Genomic DNA, 24,049 nt, shown 5'->3' with positions numbered 1-24,049 from the left:
TTTGCAAATACACATATATTTATTTGCGTTCATCTAGATAACGATCAAGATAATTGCTTTGAACACATTTCATCGCCATCTCTATATATCCGTATTCAATGTTAGACACACGCCCTGCAGTATCCAATGACTCAGATCCTCCGAGGTGGCCAAATTTGCCTCGAACACCAGACCCACGCCCATGGCATTGCGTCGCAGCGATGTGGTGTACACAGGCGCCAGGAATGTATTCTGCAAAGGTATAAAATGTTATTGAGGAATTTTGATTGGTATTTTTATCATAATCTATTACAACTAATTGGTATGGAAAATTACGAGCTTAGTTTGAAATGTAAAATGTGTTGTATTACGAATTCCTTAGGCAGTCTAGGGATTTCAAGTAGTTAAGTTTCCTGATCTAGCCCCACCCACTTAGTATGCTCTGTTCGAAAAAGTTTGAACTGGTTGCTCAGTTTAACTTCCTATACTCCGCCGCGGCCCCTTTGTTCCTGGCAAAAGTTAAAGCAGCCCGCATTTAAAATCAGAAACAATTAGCACAACAGCTGCCCCATTAGCTGCGGAGGATGCGGAAGCTGTTGGTAATTTAGTGCACAGCATTTAAACAAATATCAGCGAGGGTGAGCACACCAGCCACCAGCCACCCCCAAAATTCACGTATTACGCTCCACCAAACGCATATGTAGATACAGGGTACAGGATACAGGAGGACATTAGTACTTGTCTTTTGCAGACGGCGTCGAGCCCAGGCCGAAAGCGAGCAGCGGAATAAATACAAACCTGTAGCTTAAGCCGGTGCGCTTCAATGGGGACCACGGCCAGAATGGCCAGCTCTTCGACCAGAACTTTTGGATGCGAGCGCTTCAGCTGGCCAGCCTGCATGTCAAAGCGTGCCCCCTCTATATACAGGCCATGCACATAGCAGCCCTGCAAAAAGTTCAACGATTAAAATGCAAACAGAATTCTTAATTACGAAATTAGTGCCAGGCGAGGGCGGGCAGCACTCCTGCTGGTCACATGGGGGGTCATAGTTTTGCATTTAGAGCCGGACGGACTCGACTCACCGTCGCTGGGCGCTCCTCGACGTCATCGGGCTCCGAGTAGGTGGTCACATAGGTGAATAGCGTCGAACGATCCAGGGGCCAGGCGTTCTTGCGGCAGGCAATCTGCGAAAGGGGTAGGGGTAGCGATATATTAGGCAGACTGTCATTATGGAGAACTAGGGAGAACTAACCTGAACCAGGGCCGTGAGGTAGCTCTGCGGTATATGTAATCCGGACAGCCACATGACCAGCGGCTCGCCCGATATTGACCAATACTTGTACTGCACGGCGCGTTTCTAAAATACCAGGTAAAAGCGAATCGCTGATTAGTGGGCCTGGATCTGACTGATTTGTCCGCCGTCAAGTTGATTAATGAGCCGCTACTGTGGCCGGGAATGCGGCGACTCACCTTTAAGTGCTCCAGCCAGCTGGCCAACTGCTTGCATGTGGCTGGCGCCAGTTTGGCCCACGAGGCTGGCAGCAGGCCATTGAATAACGAGTTGGCAATGTTGTCCAGGATATTGTCCATGCCGATTTCGCCGGCGATGGCCTGCGGAGAGCATGCAATTAAATTAAAAGGCACAATGACAGCACATATGCATGCATGAATGGGCGAGGGGCACGACTATTTGTGTGGGCGCGGCAGCATCTATGCCAAGACAATGGCAATGGCAGCGGCAGAGTTCATTTGCATTTGTAAATTTATTTTGGCAACAAAATGCAGCAAAGAATCGTATTCGAATTTGCTTATGGGCAGGACGTGGGCGACCACGAGCATTGGCACGAGTCAGCAGCCAAGTTGGCAAATGCATAAACAAAATGCAAAACAAAGCTGAAGGATTTATGTGAGCTGCCCATTGACAGGCGTTGCGAATGCCAGAGCCATGGCAATCTCTTAGTTACCTTGCGCAGCAGCTCCAGCGTCTTCTTGATGCGCACCACCAGTATGTTAAATCGGTCCAGCTCCTGCAGCAGCACCACGCCCGTGGGTGACAGACTCATTTGGATTTGCTTGCGGATGCGCCACGTCTCGAAAGCGGGCGGAAGTTTTTTCAGTATTCCCGCAGCCACCAGGTCGATGAAGTCGTCTCGGCTGATGCCACCCGAACCCTCACCTAAATGGCGAAATTGTAAAATAAGTAAGGATTGACAATGGCAGAGAAAGCCACCATTGTTATATATTATGTGCAACATTTGTGGTCTACACTATGCTTCTTTTTTCCTATCCTTTTTTGTTTTACATTTTAATTTTTATTTATTTCTTGTTTTTATCCTCGACTCTTCCGATTTTTAATTGTCAATTAGCAAATACTAAAGCTCATGAATATGCAAATTGTCGGCAGTATTTCAGAGAGCTACCCTATAAAAGCGGAGCATTTGGTAGAGAAGCAGGATTAAAGAGGACTCTATTTTTATTAAGTACAGCTCAATTTAAAATTTTATAGGTAGATCGGCGCTGACGTATGTTCCCATTTTGTTGTCGTGCTTGTTATTCCCTGAACCCATTGAAAACACCAAAAATTATATATTTTTGCTCAGCTTCAATAGCCGAGTTTGTTTTAAGAATACACAGATCAATTATCGAAATTAATGTCAATTCCAAATGGATGTTGAATTTTTACAAATATACGAACACAATAAGATATATCATCAAGATCGGTTAAAGTGCATGTGTACAAGAGCGTGCGTTCATTTTCGAATTCTATAAATAGAATTGCAATTGCAATTGTTCTGTGTGAAAGTGCTTATATGAAAGGTCAGTTTTATCCGTAAAGACCCAAATGGTAGTATGACGACGAAGTATGAGGCCGAGGCTAGTAGATCGTTCGATCAAACGGGGCGTGAGATCGAAAAATAATTATTTTTTTTAAATTTGTATAAACAATGCTAGTTGTATGAATTTTCCTATAAAGTAGGTAAATAGGCAAAATGGGTATTTTTAGACTAAGGCCTGAGTAAAGCGAATATGTAGAATATGAATTTTCATACTAAATCATCAAAACATTTATGTGAAATATCGGAAATTTTCTTAAATATACCGTTACTATAATATGGACTATGGAAATGGGTAAACTATGTATTCAATGGCACGTGCAAATCAAGTTTGTTTCAAATCAGGTTCAGGGTATCTCTTAGTCGGGCAATTCCAACTAGAGCACTCTTGTCTCTGTATAACTGTGTAGGTTCTTCAATAAAGATCTTTTAGAATTATCAATTATGGTAAAACGGATGCTGGTCCAGATTGTTTTCAATTTTTGATGTGAGGTTACTTTTCACCAATCTACAGAGTATTCCCTAGTCAATAACTTTCCTTTCGTATAAGTAAATATATATCACGGCAATTTAAACAAAAAACTGTTCGATTTTACTTGGTAAATGTTGGTCCATTCCATTTATTTTTTAAATCAGCTGCATCGTCGCGCTTATTATTTCATTTAAATGTTACAGCCTGTTTGTTAGCGAGAGGGAGGGGTGGGGGGGGGGGGGGTCTGTTTACGTAAAATACTTTACCAGTTTTGACATTGTTTGGTGTCCACTTGGTCGCTGCGTTCGCGCAAAGGTGTTACAAAAAAAACAAAAATTTTTGTTAAATTGAACATAAATATATATATGGAGTTAAAACATTTTTGCACAATCATTGACATGCCACACACATGCGAGTATGTGCGTACGTATGTGTGTATGTGCATATATTACAGCATCGAGTGCGAGTGCGAGTGCGGAAAATGGAAAAGTGCTCTCTGATGGCGGTTTTAACACGCTTAAGCTCGTAACGCAAAATTATCGACTTTCGGGTGACGTTTTCCACCAATTTCTGTTGCTGCGAATGCGGATCAGGGTGAGAGAGCGGTGAGAGGTTAAAACTGAATTCGCAGCTTTTTTGCGGCGATTTGTGGCGATTTGCGGTGTGCGGGTGGCTATAAATGCCTGAACGAATGTGTGTTCGTGTGAGTGTGTGTGTCGAGTGTGTGTGTGTGTGTCGAGTGTGTGCTTCTATTTTAATTTTTAATGCATGCCCTGTTATTGTATGCCGGCTATAATGGCGCATGCAATAAAGTTAATTGCAAAACCGCAACTAATTAATTAAATTAAATTAAAAATTCAACATGCCCAAAATGCAACAGAAATGAAAATCAACAAGATAAAATGTAATAAACGGCTGACAATTGGCACACGCTGCATGTATGTAAATTAAACCATTTACTTGTAAATGGCTTCCGTTTTTTAACCGAACTGTCAAACACTTTATCGGATGCAGATACATGTGTAAGCTCATGTCGCATTCAAGCAGCAGGTCAATTTTCAAAATGCAAATAAAAAACTACAAAAAAAATGAAACAAAGCTCTGAATTCGAGGACAGACTGGATTTTAAAATCTTGCCGAGTTCCTGAAGTCAATACTAACTAATGAGCTTCAGTATATTCATAAAGTACTACACATATTTACTATATTTGAATAAAAATAAATAAATAAAAATAAATCGAATTAATTTCGACATATAAGATAAGAAAATGAGCAGCACATTCTTAAAGTCTGCAAAATCTTTTAGAATTAAGAAATTGACTAAGCAAATGGATTTATGAATCTATGATACATCTTTAGTAAATACTAAAATATCTAAAAGTGCACTAGGTAAGCATATAAAATAAAGTGTGGCAACAAATCAATGTACCCAGAATTTTCTGGTGTGCATCGTTGGCCAGTCACTCACCAGTTTGCGGCTGCAACTCAATCAGGCTGTTCCAGATATTGCGCGCGGCCATTGTGTAATAACCGATTTCCGCGTTTGGATGTAAACCAAATACATCCGGCTTATTGACCAGAGGCAGTTTGTCAATGTGGGCTGTGTGATCAATGCAGTTCGCATGTAAACAAGTCCCACTAACAAGTCTGACTACTTACCAATGAAGTCCTCTTTGAGTACGGTCTCCTCTTCGGGCAAGCAATAGTCGACGTGCTCATCCTCGTAGAAGTGGAACGATTGGAATACGTCGAACAGAAAATCACCCATATATTCATTCATATAGCAGTTGGTAATGCGTCTATCGAAATCGTCAATGACTCGGCCGCCGTACATGACCTCGCCAATGAGATACTTGAGACTATTCCAGGGTATCTTATCCTCGGCGCAGCGGCTCAAATAGTTGCGCAGAATCTCCGTGCAAACCTCAAAGTCCGTATCGTTGAAATCGTACGCTATATTCCAGCCAAGCTTATCGTATTTGCGGCGCTCCTAGTCGATAGGGAATTCGTATAGGGAGGGCATGTGGAACAGATTAATTTGGGAAAAAAGTAACTGCGCTATCAATAACAGTTTGTTGAGCAAAAAGCACAATGGCAGCTCCATCAATTGGCCAACTTGGGCGCAGTTGTGTCCAAAATGCTCTCAACAAACAGCTAAAAATGAACAAATTAATAAATAACGAAGTGCATGGCACAGACGGAGCAGCTGTGCCCAGCCAGCCCTTCGTATGCAGCTACAAATTTTTTGTTTTTTTTTGTTGTCTGAAAACTCACTTGCACAACGCCATGGAAGAAGGCGAGCACATAGATTAATGAACGATAGGCGCGATGAGAGCACGCCTCCAGACGATCCTGTCGCACCTTAAAGAACGTCGAGCGCAGGTTCAGCTTCAAGCCATTGGGCGGTTCAGTTACCACTATATATAGATAGGGTATATAGTGGCTTATAGATATTAATGCTGATTCGATATTTACCCTTGAGGGACTTTTGCAATATGCCGATAGGGAAGGTCGGTGTTGGATCTGTGGTAATCCATAGCCGAAAGTCTGGATGCGGATTCTCGACCTTGTCCAGAAACTTTTCCAATTCGCGCACAAATTTAACCAGCAAATGACCATTTTGCAGCATCAACCATTGACCCTGTCTGATGGCGGTTTCCAGCATTGTCAAGGCCGTCTTCTCCTGCCCCTGGCCAAGCGAAATATGACAGAAATTGCCCATGCCACCAAGTACGATATCCGCTAGTTTAATCAGATCATTGGTGGGATCCGAGCCGGCGCTGAGTATAAAGCAAACGGGTATCGAGGCGGTCGTTTGCTCATAGACGGCGGAGAAGCTCACAACCGGTGGCATAATATAGAATTCATCCATGGTCTCCACAATGTATTGATTTATGCAGCGGAAAATTCGATCCACACGGAAGCAGCGCAGGAACAGCAATTTCTGTGGTGAGAGCATGAGAAATGAATCGCCTTTAGACATTGGACATTCTAATAGCACAATGACAGCGACGCTGACTGACACGGTCGCTCATCGATGTGCCATATAGTTAGTCCTTGCCAGAACTTGTATTGTGGCTGTTGCTGCTGTAGCTGTTGCCATCGTCCTTGTGGTTTCTAGCTTAGCTCAAGTGCAAATTGGGCTCGCCGCTGGTTTCAAGTGCGACTGCCGGCGTAAATTGCCGCTCATCTAATGGCTTGGAAAATTGATAAAATATGGTAATGCACACACCAACACACACACACACACGCTGAAGCTACAGCCATGCTGGCTGACAAAAACAGACTGCTAATAACTTAAGCAGAAAATGTGCGCCAAAGTTGCAGGACGTAGCAAAAGTCGAGTAAAACTGAACCAGCCCAGACTGTGTGTGCTTGGGTGTGAGAGCGTGGGTGTTTGGGTGTGTGTGTGTGTGCGGCTTGTACATAATAATCCACTAGAAACGAGCATAAAGTACGAAATCCAATAACGCTCGATGGCAACGGCAGCTCCTGGCAAGGACCTACTCGGACTAGGGCCAAGCGGCAGCCACTTGAAGCTGAAAGCATGCAAAGCAAAAGCACACAGCAGCAGCGGCACTTGCCTGGAATGCAGTGCATTTGATGTTGTACTCGCCGGGGCATTCCACCTCCTCAGGATTCTCCAAGTCAAACCACTGCACCACCATAAGCCATGGGCATTCGCCGATAAGTGCAAACAGAATGAGCATCGGCAACGGAAGCCATTGAATGCCACATGCCAGTCAAGAACAGTTTCAGCGACCATCCAATGTCCAAAATTGTTGTCGTCGTCGTCGTCGTTGTTGTCGTCGTTGTTGTTGTTGTTGTTATTATGTATTTTTATGGCATAGTCACAGAAGCAGCAGCAGCAGTTGATAACAGGGCATTGGAGTTGACGTTGACATAAAGATGGCGCACCATAATATCGAAAAAGAAAAAGAAACAAAAATAAATAAAAATGTTGAAAATATGAACATGGATTGCTTAACCCATTAACGAACGCATATAGATAACGATTCTGTAAAGCATATTGGCGCATCTTTAAAGGTAAGCAGATAAATCAAACGTAAGCGCGGAATTGCCCGACTAGCTTATACCCTGTACGGACACACACACAAGCAGGCATATCGCTGGGGTCGGTAAAGCGATATTTATTTACAGAATGCAATAGAATATCTAACATCTGTTCTAACTTGGCATACGTATGTGTACATAGATGGATAGATAGATGGTATGATATTTTAGCTCGACCTAAATGAGAAATATTTCAAATAGGTATTTGTAGTATGACATCATATACCATGCTTGATTTGTATGCATATTTTTGCGCTCTATTCTTATTCTTCATTTTATAGAATCTGACAATATATGTATACGCTATAGCTATGGGGACTTACCTCCTTCCACTCTGTCAGGTTGAGACTGAAATGATCTGGCAGCGAGCCAAACGTGTTCGGAAAATCAAAGGCTAATTTAAGGACATCCTCCCAGCTCTTTTCAGACAGCCATTTTGTGGGATTGCTGCGCTCGCTCTTTGTCAACGCGATGCTGCCCTTGATGAAGAAATCAATTTCCGCCTGCGACAGGACTCCATCACGCTGCGCCAGTTTTGTGGCGATCTGGAAGGAGAAGAGCAGCTTGTGCCGCTCAAAGATGCCCGTGCAGCCATAGCAATAGACATTCTCGGTCAGTGTCTTGATAATGTTGTTCAGACGCTTGGCCAGCACCGTGTCCGGCACAGCCTTGCGCAGCGAGTAGACGAAGACATCAAGATAGGCGGCGAGCGCATACTGATACATGCTGTTCACTGTGGCCATGTCGGCGAGGGCGAAGAAGAGGACTGCGCCGCGCTTGGCAGCCGGCCGATAGCCGTTGCGAAGGATTTCAATATCGGCGGCCGTGTCGCTGGCCAGCTTGAGCTGCTCCATGACAAGGCCGGCCTTGGATTTCGTGTTCTCCAGAGTCTCGACCAGCTCGACGTTGTCCAGCATGTTGCCCGTTGAGGTGGCCAGCTCGCGCAAGAGTGAATCTTCGAGCTGCTGGAGCAGCTGTTTATTCTCGCTGGTTTGTGCTATAAGATCCGAGCGCTGTTGCTCGAGATCCGGCCGCTCGGTGCCAACCACAACGCTAAGCAGCTGATCTTCCAGACCCGTCTGGGTGACTGTGTAGTTGATGACCAAGGCCTTGGCGTAAACGGCGGGATCGAATTTGGGATTGGAGAACTTGGTGGTCAAATAGAGTCGGAATCTGTGATCCCAGTCGACTTCCTTATCGCCCAACATGGTAAACTTGCGCCCTCCCTGAACACGAATGTTCTTTTGCAGAACGTCATCAATGACCGGATCGATGTAGTCGTCCACATCTTCGAATAGTACAGGCAAGCCGTACATTATGGCCATTTCCAGCTGCTTTAGGAAGTCCGAATCGCTGAAGGAGAGCACCTTGAGATTATTACGATATTCCCTCTTGCGAATCCACTGCAGCGCCTGCAGCTGAGGATCTATGCAGAGTGGAAAACGCGAGGCGCGCATCGTTAGAATGCCGTTCTGAACGGAGAGCTCATCGGGCGGCAGGCCCTCGTTGGACCATTGCGAGATCTCCACATCGGTGGTGAGATAACTATCAATTTTTAAGGGCAATTTCGTTGGTATGCCCAGCGCAACGATATCTTCCAGCCAGTCGTCAAACACCATGGCCTTGCGGAACTCCCACGTGAAGGCACCTGTGTAAGCCAAAAATGAGGAACTGATGAGGCAAACGCCAATGCTATCGATCAGCTGTTGGCCCAGGCTGGCCATCTCGGCGCTCCATCGTATCAACTCAGAAGAAAGACCACTGATCAGTTTATCGGATGCGATCAAGCGACGTTCGGCCTGCTGCATCATCTCGGTCAAGGCCCGCATTTGCTTCATGGAGGTGGCATAGTGCTGGTTCAACTCGTCTAGTTTCTCCTCCAGCTTTTGAATCTCGGAATTCAAATGATTTAGCAGCTTTATTTGCACTTCCTGCTCCTCAACCAGGAAGTCGACGCGCTCTTTCTTCGGCTTGACTTCGCGGTAGACATCAAAGAAGCCGAGCACCGCCTTCACGAACTTTAACAAGCCCGCTCCAGCAACGGAAATTTTTCCCATATCATCGAGATTTTGAGTTTTCATATGGTTGCGACAGGAGGTGATCTGCTTCTGAGTCAAGGCCTCGCAGTCCATTTCCATTAAGCTCTTAAGGAAGTTCACATCGCTCATCATGCCCTTGGCACTCTTCCAGCTGATCTCCTTGATGCCCTTCAATATGGCAACGCACTCGCAAACAACCTGCACGGCGGCCGGGGGCGTGGCAAAGGAACGAATCTCAGTGATCTGGGCTTTTTCCAGCTCGGAAAGCGCACGACGGGCTTCCTCTAACGCCGGCATTGCATCAGCCAATATCTCCTCAGCCTCTTCCTTTTCGATGGCAATTAGCTTGCCTTTAATTTCCACCTCCACGGACTTTTCAGATGCTTCAGCTTTTTTGGTGTTTGCCTTTTGCGTGGATGACTCGATGGTGACCAACATGGCCTCGCACTCCGCTGCTGCAATGGCAACGTTTTTCTTCTGCTCTGTGACTATAATGCGCAGCTCATCAATCTGCACGGAAGCCTCTTCGATTTTCTTAATACCCTCCCCGAGACGTTCGCGCTGCTGCATGATGTGCTTATGTTTCTCCTCTGGGTGAGGTAAAGGTAATAATAAATGTTAATCAGTATAATCTTGGCATCATGAATCTTACCCAGTAGTCCGAGATAGGTGTTGATGTAGTCCAAGTAGTGCTTGGGCGTTACGAAATTACTACGCCTCAGCTTCGTTTGATAGTCCTTGGAATATTCCTGAATGGTCATATGAACATGCACCACATGCTCGATGATCGCCTCGCGGTGAAGCGGCGGTATCATGGGATGCTCGGTGAGGAACAGCTTTGCCACCGCATAGAGCGCCTGCTTGGGCCAGGGGAATACCCAATCTATGTACGTGCTGCCAATGAGACCGGGGAAGCTACGGCAACGATTGCGGAGTGCATCACCAGCTGGAGACATACAGAGTACCACGTGTAAGTTCTCGGCGCAGGTGCGCAGGAAATAAGCCCAAACAGAGTCCCTGTGATGGGAAGAAGTATTAGATGGGGCTGGGATAAATCTTTAAGGTTCTCACTTGGATGCAGAAAGTCCCTCTTCTTCGGCAAATTTGCGCACATGATTGACAATTCCGTCTTTATCCTCATCTGCAAATAATGCTGGCACTTGGCCCACTGTTAGAATGTTGTTGATCAACTCCAAGAATCCCTCCTCGGCTATCTGCAACTCAGAAGGTGTTAGTTCTACCAATAATAATTTAAACTCATTTCATACACACCTGTGCGGCTGTGAACAGGAACACGACCTTCTTGCGCTTAACTCCAGCGATGTTATACAATATTTTAAGGTCCTCGCGGAACGAAGTCTCGTTGTAGCCACGGGAAATTGTGATCTCAAATACCTCACACTCGGCCGCAAAGGCGGAAAGGCGCGTAACACACTTCTTGCCGCAGCCCCCGACGCCAATGAGCAGCACATGACCGCGATTCATGCGCAGTGTGCGATGCACCCGAGTCAGATGCTCCAAACAATCTTCGAACAGGACTAGCGTCATTTTTTGCCTGCGCTCGCAGTACTCGCCCAAGATCTCGGTGAACAAAGTGTAGACCGCTTTGTAATCTACGAGATCTTCGTAGAGGCGCGGCTCAGATTCGTTGGTGAAATTGCGAAAATCGCCGAAAACCAATGGATCACGCAGCACAAAGTCCTTGAGCGATAGAACCACCTCCGGGCCCTCATCACCCTCCTCATCCTCCTCTTCGTCTTCCTCTTCGCGTGCTGCGGCAGCATCTTCGGCAAGAGCATCGTACAGTAGTCGAGCCTGTGCCTCTGCTGCTGCGGCTTCCAAGTCAATGAAACCATGTTCTTCCTCAAACTCGGGGGGAAAACGTTCCTCCACCTCGAGGGCCAGATTGCGACGCACATTGAATATGTCCTGCATGTTGAAGTTAAGCAAATGTGCTCGACCTTTCGGGAAAGCTTACTTACCGTCTGCGTAATAAGACGATCGCATATTATTCTGGTGAACTCATTGCGCCAGACACGTATGAACTCTCGAAGGCCCTTGAAATGCTCGGGCTTAATCAGAAGCATGCCCGCAAAGATGCGCGACAGATCCTTCAGATTGAAAATGTAATGGAACTTCGATGGGGTCGGCGGCAGATCTACAATGACCATCTGACGACACGAAGGACAACAGCAGTAATTAGAGCAGGCATTTGCAAGTGGCAAGGGCCACGCCCTACACAAATCAATTTTATCTCTACTACTGGCAATATGCATTCAAATACTGAGCATCCTTTGCACGAGGTAGAGAGGTGGAGAGGGGGGAGCAGGGGACCTGGACAACTTGCATTCACTTAAATTTACAGCCATTATCGAGCTGCAGAGCGCCGCACCTCTCCAGTCCTGGCAATTCAATTCAAATAATTCATTTTATTCCATTTCGTGGGACATTAATATCTTTTGGCCTGGCGCGTCGAGTGTGTAAAGAAGACATACGAACTAGACAGGCCTGGGTAGCTACTACTCTACTACTGAAACTGGAATCTGCAGGTGTGAGTAAATCATATTCAATTTTTTTTAGGTTTTTTTTTTTTTTTTTGTCAGTCTGTTGGAGCTGGTGCTGCCTCTGCGTATGCTGCTTGTGGCAATTGTGGCGACAAATGCATTTTTATCTGCACGCAATGAAATGCGATAATATTTTAGTGTCAACAATTGTTAAAAGCGCCATAAACTAATGCTCCTGCCTTCGGAGGGGGGCAGCGCGCTGCGAAAAGAGCCATCTACAGTTCAATACTTGAACATAATCAAATTTCGCTCCGGCCAAGATGTGCTGGCAAAGATAGGCGGAGCACCGAGCACCGAGACAGACCTAGACACAGTCAACTAGGCAGCAGTCGAGGCGGGTGACCATTGTGTAAAAGGCCAAACAGCAAATGGCAATGCTACCAGCCCCAGCCCCAGCCCCAGTTCCGGCTTTTCCTCTTACTGGGGCTCTGGCATCAACTGCCACCAGCACTGAGCTGTACTCGAAAAACCAATGGAGCAGCCATGGAGAACGACGCTCCTCATGGTGCATTACAGACCATTGAATAATTTCCATTGTATGGCAGCGAGGCAGCAAAGCAGATTATGAAAAATTGCCTTTATTTGCATATGTAAATCGAATTTCATAAAATTTGTGAGAGATTTTAAAGCGCTCTCCAGAATGCGATAGCTTTTTGTTCGCCCCGCACAAGAATTCATACAAATTTCCTACAAAAAAAAAATACACAAGAATATTTAAACTGTTTTTAACAGTTTCTTAGAGTAAAATTGGAGTGTATCGTTGGGGGATATATCGAATATGTTTCGTTGAACTACCTTGAAAATGTTAGTTGTTATAATAGAGGGGAGGGGGGAGGTTTCGATACCTGGACTATGGTATATAAATATATATATAATATGTCATACGAATATTAGTAGGGAGAATAAGTAGAGTAATAAATATCAAACCTTGAATAACTTGAGAGTCATCACGACAATCATGTCGGCAATCAACATGAAGCGATTGTGGAACTTGGTATATTCTAAATGGCCTTTAAAAATGGACGAATAGATTTGGATGAGCGACTCATCGTTGGGGAATACGATGTTGTATGTGGAGAACATGCTGATGAAGCGCGGATCAACCTCGTTGCGACCGCCGCCAGCGGTGCCCATGGCGGCATAGAATGTCATATCCTTAAACTTCTTCCAGTTGAGATCCTTGTCCCGGTCGTACATGCCACCCCGTTCAAAGAACAACTTTAAGAGCGCAATGGGCTGCTGTGTACCATATCTGTGGGGAAGGGGGGGTAGGCGTAAGTTTAGAGTGCTTTGAAGTAGAGGAACGGTAGGAGCCTATCAGCTGTCGCTGGCAGTTTCCTATTTGGCTTATACTCACTCATCCACCTGCGGCATGTTCATGTCATCAATAAAGCAGGCAATTTTCTTGCCCATCGGTGGGCCATACGTATCCTTGGTGCGCTTCTCGACGGCCGCTTCTAACGTGCGCTGCACATCCAGCGACGAGGTTCTCGATGAAAAATTAATATTGAGTATGACCTGAAAGAGTGGCAAAGGTTTGAGAGAAAGCTATATTGCGTGCAGCTCCACGTTTGTGCGAGACATTTTTCAATTACATTGACAGACGGATTGAGATTGCGCAAATATTGCATGATAGTAGCCGTCTTTGATGTGCCAGCCTCGCCCACCAGCAGTACGGGTCGTTTGATCTGTGAATCCAATCGAAATTAATATTATCGTTGAACAGGCAGGTAAATAGCTCGCGGCATTCGTAACTTTTCAACTTACATCGCTCATGAGGCCAAGCAGCCGATTGGTCCGTGTATTGTCCACGGTGGGTACGAGAATTTCACTGAACTTGACGGCTGGATCATGCTCGTACGTCTTCACTACCCACTCCCAGGCCTTCCAGCAATTATCCTTCAGATCCCAGAAGTAATCATACAGCGTGGGCTTGCCCTGTGGAAACTGTCCGCCCTCGGCGGGCGACTCGTGCGTGTCTTGGACCAGCGGGAATCCGGCAATGCGTTTCATGAACTCATCGAAGACGACCTGGTGCCGCTCGAGCAGACAGGCGCCGAGCGAGCCGTAGACAGCCTGCAGGAAGCAGCACTCCAAGCTGTCCGTATTGTAGACCTTGAGCACAGGCTCATCCGAATTCTTATTCTCGGACGGTCCATATGTGGGCAGCAGTGCGTCATACAAGTTGCAGAACTGTGTGACCATATTGAGATCCGTTTGCATAATAACCAGCTTGAGGGGATTGCCTTGCGTGGTGCCATCCAGACCCTCCAATATGAACGCTATGGCATTCACAATAATCTTCTCGAAGAAATCGTTGAGCATCTCTCGCTGTGGCTCCGGCCGGGTCAGTACCCAGCGTTGCCAGTAAGGACTGTAGCGCAGATTCTTGGGATCCACATAGACCATGCCGGCACGGGAGACAGTGGCTGGGGAGGCATAAAACAAATTACCCACCTCAAAGAGTAGCGCACAATAGTTCTCGAGGCGTATGCGCTCCCCGTTCGCCAATGTTAACAGCTTGTTATCATCCATAACAGAGTTCATGTTCTCAATCCAAAGTGCATCCACGTCGCCATCAAAGCAGGCATAGCGCCGCTCCTGTTTGTGTTGAGCGGTGTTGGATTGCATTAGCCTGAGTGTGTTATTCAATGCCAGCAGATTCTGACTGGCGCTGGCAAAAGCTATGGCTATCACAGAGACACCACCACTGGCGCCGTGGGCAAGAGATTACCTTGCCCGAGTAACTAAAAGAGTTGCCAGGGGACAGAGTACGTTCAGTTATTGCCGATAGGCAATGCCTCGGCCGCAGGTTGTGCAATGGGATGTATTAGCGAATGGCATGATTTCCGCATGAATGATACACATGGAACGCCAAACCAACGCACACCAAACCACGCTCCATTCACAACCACATCCTAGAAACTCGCGTCTGTTATATTCAGCCAGCGTCTGAATTGGCACTGAACGTTGTTGTGTGTGTGTGTGTCTATGCGTGTGCGTGTGCGCGGATTAGCTGCTGTTGCACTTCAATTCAAATGGGATTACTATGGGGCGAAGGTGCAAGGTGACGCGCTATGTGACCCACCTGGTGGTTCGACAGCAGCCAGCGCCAGAGAATATCGGGGAAGTGTTGCGTTTCCTGTACTTACCTCACGCTCTATTGGCTTATTCATTTCACGGAATATATTTGAAAATAATCCGTCGATCCAATCTCTCGTCTCCATATCCAAATAACCATATAATTCAATTACCGAGCAAGCCTGTGTGAGAAACGTTCACATTAAAGAGTTTTTCAAGAGCTATGCATGTTTACTTGTATGTATGTGTACACATGCAAATAGTAATTGTTGCCTAAAGTACGACATGTACTCTCAAAATGACACAGACATAATTCTGGGGAAAACCCATTTAACGTCTGCAATTTAGTCCGAGTTCTAACTCTCTGCGTATCTCTGCTCTGTTAACAACTACTTATTGCATAAGTTTCTATTGAAACTGGACAATTTTGAGTGCACTTATATTTTCTATTGTGATAGCAAAACAAAGAGAACTGTATTATTAAAGGGAAACGAAATCACCTGAACGTCCCACTGCTAACCGGCTTGGACATAATGGAGGAACTTGACATAAAAACAGAGGAGAAGGTACACAATTAAGCTCAATGCAACGACAAATTAATACTCTTTTCTCGTATTTTCCCCTAACTATAAAAATAAAAATAATTAAATTCCATTTTGATTAACGATAATATAAACTACATAAGCAAGTATAATATAATAAATTATATTTGAACTATTTAAGAAAATCGCATGCTCCTAGTATTCAACTTTTGTTAACATAATGTTGTAGTTGTTATGCTCTGTGATAAGAGTATACAAATTGTGCGAAACGTAAAGCGATTTGTGTGTGTGTGTGTGTGTGTGTGTGTGAAGGGAGGCAGAAGTGCCGGACCACTTACCTTAGGGTTAAGCACAATGCACTTGGTGGGCAGGCCCATGTGGCTTTGCGCTTTGACCAGGGCATTTATGACAACAGTTTTGCCGCCACCTGTTGGGCCCACAAGCATGGTCGAGTGGCGGGTCATCATGGTTTCATACATTTGCACCACTTTGTCTTCCTGCCGTCGTACAGTGTGCGAGGGCAAAAGGTAAAGGTGAAGGCGTTCCCGTTGTCGTTGCCGTTGCCGTTGCCGTTGTTGGGGTTTGTCATAAATGATGTCGCCAGCGGGCGGTCGGAGAGAGACGAGCGCCATGACATCAGTTGGCCAGCAGTTGACATTGTGTGTGACATTTGTGTCATTTGTGCAACGTTTTGTTTGATGAAAATGGCAAAATTGGATGGCAAAAATGGCCAGGCGGAGACGAAAGCAGAGAAAATTGTATTAGTGAAAATTGTCAGCAGAAATCAGATAGTAGATGGGACACACAGCAAAGGAGCAAAGTTAAAATTAGATGTAGGCAGCCGCACACGAGGGTATGAAGGAAGAAGTTCTCTTCTGTCCAGCAAAATGCTTTGTAACATTTCCACCATTTGCGATTATGCGACAAAGCGCAATTTACAAAGTGTCAAAGTGTCAACGATGACAACAGGACTGCAGCAGGACAACTCCGGCAACTACTTCTATAGCTCTTTGGTCTGTCTGTCTGTCCGCCAGCTAGTTTTTGCTTGTCAGCCATGTCATGACTGTGCAAAAGCAGCACACGCACAAAGCCATTGGCAGAAGCACTCACCTGGTCGGGCAGCAAAATGTAGCCATCGTTGACAAGGACCTGACGCGTTGCTGCATTGAAGTCTGGATAGCCTATGCGTGGGCAATCAATGCCAGGAAACAGATCCTTGATTAGGCCCAAGAACAGTGGCACATCTTCGAATATGAATTTGGGAAAATTCATGTCCCGCAGCACGCGCATCAGGACCACCGCCTCGGGCAGATCCTCCGACTGACGCTTCATGACGCCGGCCATGCGCAGCACAGAGTTGAGGGAACGCAAACCCCAATCGTAGTGGCACTGCTTGGAGAGCTGCTCCTGAGCCAACGAATACAGCACTGTCATCTTCTTGGCCAGCACCTTGGCCGTGAGGAAGCCGTCGGAGAACAGCGAAATCAGACAAATGAGCTCCAAGTCCGGCTTAATGCAGGTCACAGGACGGAATAGAGCCTTCACCGATTCGGGCAGCTCTGTGCGGCCCGCATAGCCCGGATTCATGGTGACAAATACGCCGCACTTGGGATCCAGACTGATCTCAACGCCTTCGAACTGTCGGTGGCAAAAGTTAAGAAAAGTTTCAACAAGATTACAACATTAATTCTACGCACCACAAAACGCTTGAGCTTGCGTATCAAACCGTTGCGTATGGTCTGCAGCTGTGTGGAGATCACGCTGAGCACCGATATATCGATACGATTGAACTCGTCGAAACAGCCCCAGGCACCGCATTGTACCAGACCAGACAGGATGGTGCCCACGGCCCTGTAGTCCATGCCCTCGCCACAATTGGTGACCACACAGAGCAGGCCCATGGCCTTGGCGAGATCCTTGACGGTTTCGGTTTTGCCAGTGCCGGCGGGACCGGCCGGTGCGCCGCCCAAATTCATGAGCAGCGCTTGGGTAATGGTCAGGTAGATGCGATCCGTCAGCGGCGTAATGACCAGACGTCCGTTCAGACCCATGTACTCGTAGCCGAAGTCGAAACTACCCGAGCACTGCAGCACATGCAGGTTGTCATAGAACTTGACCCAGTAGAAGCGAAGCTGACTCTCCCAGCTGAACTCGCTGGCATCCAGCACGTTATCCCGCACGAAGTTATCTATGATATCCCGGGCATGCACATCAATGGTGCAGATGGCCTTAAACTTCAGACGATCGTTGCGTGATAGATTGGAGCGCACTTTCAGTACGAGCTCCTCGATCTGATAGTTGCTCTTCATGAGGAAATCCTTCATGGCACGCATGTTGCCGTGGTTTTGGGCCTGATCGAACGCCTCCTCCACCTCGGCCGTCCACCAGACTTGGCTGGCTGCCAGGCCCACCATGCCCTGGTAGTTCATTAACCAGTCCGGCCTGTGGAAATCGAAAGTGCCCAATGACTGTCAATTTAATGCAATTGGCCATAAATATGCCGGGACATGCGCTCCGGCCGGCTTATACAAAATAAAATAATAAATCGCCAGCCAAATGACAAAATTATACAGCACTGTCTCAATGTAAATCGCTGGCCATAAAAGAGGCTGAAGCGACGGGGGTGTGGGAGTCGGAAGCGGAAGCGAAGTCCGTGTCACATTTGCGACTGGCTTTAGGCCATCATATATACTATATATATATTTTATGTTGTTCACTTACCTTGAAATTACCAGATCGGTGCCGAAGTCGTAGATGCACGTCTTGGTTATATAGCGATTCGAACGGCGCATTTCATCCAGCACATCGTTCATCCAATGCTCCACGCGACCCTGCGCCCGGGCTGTTCAACAAAAACAATAAGAACAAGGGCAATAACCACATAAATAAACCCCAGTCGCCAATATCAATAAGTGTATACAAAAACAATAAAAATCAGAGTACCCAAATTACAACAACAACAACAACAATCGAATGCCCAATCATCTCCAGCAGGGGAAAATGGCAACGCCGACTGCCTTCAAATTAATTAAAAGAAATTGGTCAGCCAGCCAGCCAGCCGGAGAGCCGGAGAGCCAGAGAGCAGTGCCATAAAAAAGTTCAATTTTAAAATTGGCAATCAGTGCGTAGGGACTCTGCCCGCTTACAGGATGATTGGGAGCGGGATTGGGAGCGGGAGCGGGAGTGGGACTTGGGGTGTACTTACTGAAAAAGCGAAACTCCATGACCTCGCCCTCGCTGGATATCATGGCGGTAACAATTGTGTGAGCGCCCTCCTTCACCAGGCGCAGTGACTTGATATTGTCGTACATCTGCAGATGCGGAATGGAAAATTGTGAAATCAATGCGCAGGCATACATTTTTATTTATAAGCCAAATAAATTCATAAAAATTTACCACGGCTCTCTGGCCTGTGGCGTTTGTGAGCAGTGCATGTGCTGCACAAATGGCGTAATTTCCGCCTTGGACATTGGCCAGAACGCATAAACAGTGACATTAACTTTTATGGCAAGATTCTCTTACACTCACACACACTCGCATACATAAAAATAATGTTGCTGGCAGTTTAGCAAATCTGTTGTTGTCACACCCATAACCACACCCACTCACACACACACACACACACACAGCAATACTCACACATGGTCGAAAACTTCAACCCACCTTAATGATGTGGTTCTGCACTGCAGATGGCTCGCTGCTGCCCAAAATCGAGAGCAGCTCATCGGTGGATATGAAATAGAAGCGCGGGAAAATGCGACGCTTTGAGTCCAAATATTCGTTTAACGACTTCTGACAATTTTCCAAGCCAACTCCCAGACTTTGTATATCCAATAAACGTCCGGGCACTGCACAAAATGGCGCCACTAACGGATTTTTGGCACAATCGACCATGATCTGCAATGGAAGAGGAAGCGGCAGTTAGAACAGTAAATTATTATTATGAAAAGCAATGAGCGCAACAAAAACAACAACAACGATAAACCATCAAGCATAACACAAAAGAAAAATATATTAATCTTGTTAGACCTTTGTTGAAATACCCTTGAAATGGAAACTATAAAACAATTGCCTTAAGTCTAAGAAGAAAACTTAAACTACAATGAAAGATTAAATATTCTATATTTGTCAGATATTATTTTAACTAGCTATTGGGAGTATAAAAACAATTGCTGGAATAAATATTTTACATGTATGGGTTGTTAGCTTGGAGTTTCCAACAGAAAAACCAAGTTTTCCGAAACCTCGTCCTTGAGCCAGCGCATACCTATTTATTTATTCAGAATTCTGCATCTTTTGCACTCTAAACATGCAAGGGAAGACAACTACTGTGCTTGTAAACTGCATTAAAATACTAGTGAACACATTTGTTTGGTAGGGTATAAACATAATACGAATGTCGAAAGCAAATCAAAATAATAAATCATTTCATAAATGGCATCAAATATGTCGGCAAATGTTGCAAATGAAACGTAAAGTAAACGAAGCGAGTGGCGAGCAAGGTTAAGTGAAGTTAAGCGTCTAACACAAACACAAATCTACACACTCACTCACACACACACACACACACACACGGACACAAACGAGTGTGTGCTTGGCAAGGTGAAAGCGTTTGGCTTTGGTAAACACAGTGCGGGCTGACGGTGCGTATGTGTAATGTGTGTGATGTATGGCTGTTGGAGCTGTAGGGAGCTGTCTGAATGTAGGCAGATATGTATTTGTAGTAGTTGTATTTGTGCGGCAACACAATTACGAATACGCAAAGTGGTCGTTTGCATACGTATTATGTTTACCGTTAAGTAAGGCGTCGCCATATTGTCGGCGCACATTAAATCAACTCAAATAAATTGAGTAGATATTTTGGCCATGGCAGTGGCGAGCAGGCAAACAACCAGGATAAACAAATATATATACCAAAACAGCAAATACTAACTCTGCGGTACGACTTGTCAATGTCGTCAAACTTGCGCGCCTCCTCCGGCAGCTGTGTGCGTATGTCGCCCCCAATGAAGATGCCCTCCAAGTAAAGCCACTTTCGCTGTACGACCATCCACTCATCAATGATTTCGGAAATAAGCGCCAGTGCGCGTTCCCATCGGTTGACGGTCTCCAGAAAAGGGCCAATGAATCTGCAAACGAATAACAAATAAATGTAAGAATACTCTAGCTGAGAGGGATGTCAACTATCAGATTCCATGTACATAGAGATATTGTTATCAAATTGGAAGATAATTATGATCCCAAATTCGATTGTGCTAAGACTCAACTCAACTCTTGCTAGCAAGATACCATGTACATAGTGATAATTGTGATCCCCATTTCGAATGTCTTATAACAAAATTACGCAGGCAAAACTTACTGACTCGCTCCCATTGACTGCAGGTTCATGGCATTATCCTCGAGGACTTGCATAATTTCATCGACTGGTCCCAATATCCAGCCGCGGTCCTCCAACCCCTTGAAGTGCTTGTTTACCTTGAAAGACATCGCACCCCATGTTTCCTCCACGGCGCGTACGCCTCGCTCAATTTGCAGCTCCTTGATGGCATTGGTGAGAATCTGCTCGGCGATTTCCTGATACTTGTGCAGCTGCATGGCAAACATATTGTCCAGGGTGAAGCGTGAGGGCGACATATCGAAATATTGTCCCGTCTTCTCCATCAGCTGAAGCCAATGGCGCTCGCGCAATGCCTCGTGCTTGAGGCTGACCATCAGCGGCACCGTGGCCTTGAACTGCTTCATGTGGATCTCCAGCTGCTGGCCCGTGGGCAGCTGGCGCACCTGCAGCGGCGATAGGGTATAGGATAGAGGGTAAACGGTTAGTTAGCGCCGTCAAATCAGTTGAAACAATAGTGCGGTGGTCGGCTGCTGTCAGCTGTGGCTGCATCCGCATTGAATTATGACGAAAGTGCTGCGGCTGTGGCTTTGGTGGTTAGGTTTGGTTTTGGTTTTGGTTTTGGTCAACGGCAGCGGGCTTGTTATGTTGGCCAAAAAGCGCAGTCTGTTTACATTTGCGCGCGCGTTGTCCTCGCCTCTCGCTCTGATTGTTTGCACATGCACATTCAATGCATGGCCGGTGCGGCGCTGTGCGGGCATAAATTAAATTCCAGCACGGGCTGCAACAGCAGGGAGCGCCGGCTTGTCAACATGGCGAGGAGGAGCACAGTCCAGAGTCCGGCGCAGGCGTCAATCGACACCCGTTGGCATTTTAATTATTTTCAATATTGAACAAATTGATTTGCATTTTGGGACACTGATTATGCCTGCCGACTAGGAAGGCCGTGAGGCCCATTCAAAATTATGCATGATAAAAGCTGCATTAAAATGTGTGCATGCCAACTGATTATATTCAAATTTCTGTACATTGCGCTATTTATATTAATGATAAACTAATGAAATAGTTTGCATGCTAATCTATGCATGTAATCACTGTTCAGAGATGCGAATGTACTCCCAACCGCGCCCACTTTCAGTACGAGTTGCGCCCACTTTTCGACAACAACTCGGTTCATTTGTATGAACAAAACTTTTTGGCGCGACAAACTTTTGGCCTGGCCAGAGTGAAATTCCTCAGAAACTTGTTAGTGAAGTAAATAAATCAATTTGTCATAATCAGTTTAGGTGCAAAATTTCGACGCTGCTAGGCCAAATTTCACTTTCCTTGTTTGTTGTAAAGAGAAAAGTCAACAAGTTCCCAGAGTTCGACTATCAGACATGCCTTATAAAATCAGACGCATATGAACTCTGTGAATCTCAACACCTGGTAGCTCACGGGTACGTCTGATTCAATTTCAGATACACGAGAAAATCTGTGTAAGCAATAAAAGTCTACCCGCTTAATTTCATGCAAATACAGGGTATCAAAATAAACGGAATGCAAAGTATTTGCTTGTTATTGTTTTAACGCCTCTGCAATTTTATGAAAAACTCCAAGCTGGCCGAAAACTTTGCCAATTAGGCAAACTTTTTATCTGAAACGCCTTAGGACTTACCGCTTTGGGCATTTTACGGAATTCCTTCAGATAGCTCTCAACGCCCTCGGTCAGGAAATTGGGATCCAAATCGACCCACAATGTCTTGCCCCAGATCTCGCGGCCATTCTTCTGGGATCTGTACAGCTTGTAGATCTGCAAAGCAAATACAATTACAACTGATGTTGGATTCTGTCACATGGGTAGGGTCCTCACCATCTGCAGGCCCTCGTACTCGGATTGTATGCGTGCAAATTCATGATAGTCCACCATGGGCATGTCAAACAGACGCTCGGCATTGGCCAACTCCTGACGCCGCAGCTCTCGTTCGTTTACTTTTTGGCCATACGGATCCATCAAGCGTACGCCTCGCTCCAGCTCGGGGCCGCAGGAGCCAGGTCCGTTTTCGTCCCAATCCTTGATGAATTCATCCAGCTGTAGAGAATGAAAGGACAACGCAATGTTAGTGCAGTACACTTCGTCAAGTAGCACTGTTTGATTGCTGCGCTTTGTGCAGAACTCCCAGTGCCACGCCTTTCGCCCCTCGCGCCTCATGCCTTAATTCAAATAATAAACACTTCAAGTTAATTCATTTTACGCCGACAGCGCCGTTACCGCTAACAACTGGCAATAATGGTTGAGGAAAAATCCAATTAAAATGCCATTGAAGGGAAATAATAATAGAGGGAAACAAAACAGAATTGCAGAAAACGCAAAATTGCGGAAATGCAGGGTCGACAGTGCCAACTGAAGCCCCATACCTAGGGTCTTACACTCCCCCCCACCCCCTCAATGAATAACGCCTGGCATTGTCTTGACAACTTACATCGTCGCAGAAAACGTCGATTTCCACGGAAGTCATCTCCGCGAACTTTTGCTTAATTGGTTGCAGCTTCTCCGAACGATACAGCGCCGATAGAAATAGACGCTTCCAGCGTTTCTCCAGATGATGCGCCATCAGCATGTCCTCATACGAGAACTGTGAAATAGAGAAAAAAGAAAGAGAAAAGACATGAAAACGCACCCACATTCAAATTAAGCAATGTCCTTCAATTATTGCTGAGTGCAAATAATAATCATGAATAGTGCCGAATTCCACTAACGAGCAGCCAAGTGCCGCTTCCACAACCGCAACTGAAACTCGGAATAAAAAGCGTGGTCAAGTCTAGCGTGTTCGACTAGCCGATGCCCTATGTCTGAAGTTTCCTATCACATATTTCTAATTATTAAAATGCAATGCTCTCCATATGAAAAACATATATTCTTATATTCTCTGATATTACACTAAAAGGGCCAAAAATGTCTTCTACTATTAGACTATGGTAACTATTACGAAGAGTTTTTAAAGTCCCATCGACCCGTTTTAAGTGGTTACTGGGTATGGAAAAAAAAATAGCACAGCTTTCAGGGCCGCCGCCGCAGTTGGTCGCCGTTGCATAAATTTTCATATAGCCTTAGCAGCTTTTGCGCTGTATGGTTGCCTGTGTGTGTGT

At 45.8% G+C, this 24,049-nt stretch overlaps 1 protein-coding gene across 1 annotated transcript in view; it reads right to left on the bottom strand.

Moving 5' to 3' along the window:
* The window catches only part of Dhc98D (Dynein heavy chain at 89D), a 35,519-nt gene continuing 11,470 nt past the window's right edge, over nucleotides 1-24,049 (bottom strand). Inside the window, exons 17-48 of the mRNA XM_064694848.1 lie at nucleotides 23,383-23,535; nucleotides 22,773-22,991; nucleotides 22,578-22,712; nucleotides 20,945-21,366; nucleotides 20,519-20,714; nucleotides 19,249-19,482; nucleotides 18,791-18,896; nucleotides 18,307-18,427; nucleotides 17,283-18,027; nucleotides 16,696-17,223; nucleotides 15,924-16,082; nucleotides 15,115-15,225; nucleotides 13,730-14,563; nucleotides 13,558-13,650; nucleotides 13,320-13,480; nucleotides 12,890-13,214; nucleotides 11,381-11,569; nucleotides 10,671-11,327; nucleotides 10,470-10,612; nucleotides 10,051-10,415; nucleotides 7,683-9,988; nucleotides 6,870-6,941; nucleotides 5,761-6,229; nucleotides 5,560-5,702; nucleotides 4,945-5,275; nucleotides 4,754-4,885; nucleotides 1,944-2,155; nucleotides 1,450-1,590; nucleotides 1,232-1,336; nucleotides 1,062-1,163; nucleotides 778-924; nucleotides 1-231 (exon numbers count right to left, since the gene is read on the bottom strand). Of these exons, the coding sequence (XP_064550918.1) occupies nucleotides 82-231; nucleotides 778-924; nucleotides 1,062-1,163; nucleotides 1,232-1,336; nucleotides 1,450-1,590; nucleotides 1,944-2,155; nucleotides 4,754-4,885; nucleotides 4,945-5,275; nucleotides 5,560-5,702; nucleotides 5,761-6,229; nucleotides 6,870-6,941; nucleotides 7,683-9,988; nucleotides 10,051-10,415; nucleotides 10,470-10,612; nucleotides 10,671-11,327; nucleotides 11,381-11,569; nucleotides 12,890-13,214; nucleotides 13,320-13,480; nucleotides 13,558-13,650; nucleotides 13,730-14,563; nucleotides 15,115-15,225; nucleotides 15,924-16,082; nucleotides 16,696-17,223; nucleotides 17,283-18,027; nucleotides 18,307-18,427; nucleotides 18,791-18,896; nucleotides 19,249-19,482; nucleotides 20,519-20,714; nucleotides 20,945-21,366; nucleotides 22,578-22,712; nucleotides 22,773-22,991; nucleotides 23,383-23,535 (10,206 nt within the window). The 3' untranslated portion in view covers nucleotides 1-81. The remainder of the gene's footprint in view (nucleotides 232-777; nucleotides 925-1,061; nucleotides 1,164-1,231; nucleotides 1,337-1,449; nucleotides 1,591-1,943; nucleotides 2,156-4,753; nucleotides 4,886-4,944; nucleotides 5,276-5,559; nucleotides 5,703-5,760; nucleotides 6,230-6,869; nucleotides 6,942-7,682; nucleotides 9,989-10,050; nucleotides 10,416-10,469; nucleotides 10,613-10,670; nucleotides 11,328-11,380; nucleotides 11,570-12,889; nucleotides 13,215-13,319; nucleotides 13,481-13,557; nucleotides 13,651-13,729; nucleotides 14,564-15,114; nucleotides 15,226-15,923; nucleotides 16,083-16,695; nucleotides 17,224-17,282; nucleotides 18,028-18,306; nucleotides 18,428-18,790; nucleotides 18,897-19,248; nucleotides 19,483-20,518; nucleotides 20,715-20,944; nucleotides 21,367-22,577; nucleotides 22,713-22,772; nucleotides 22,992-23,382; nucleotides 23,536-24,049) is intronic.

This window comes from Drosophila montana, unplaced genomic scaffold (assembly GCF_035044405.1).
Source record: "Drosophila montana isolate Dmon_TW-CO22-7 unplaced genomic scaffold, ASM3504440v1 contig_3733_1, whole genome shotgun sequence".
In the NCBI taxonomy this organism is placed as follows: Eukaryota; Metazoa; Arthropoda; class Insecta; order Diptera; family Drosophilidae; genus Drosophila; species Drosophila montana.
Note: the sequence above shows the minus strand (reverse complement) of the source record. Positions and strands in the feature narration are given on the sequence as shown.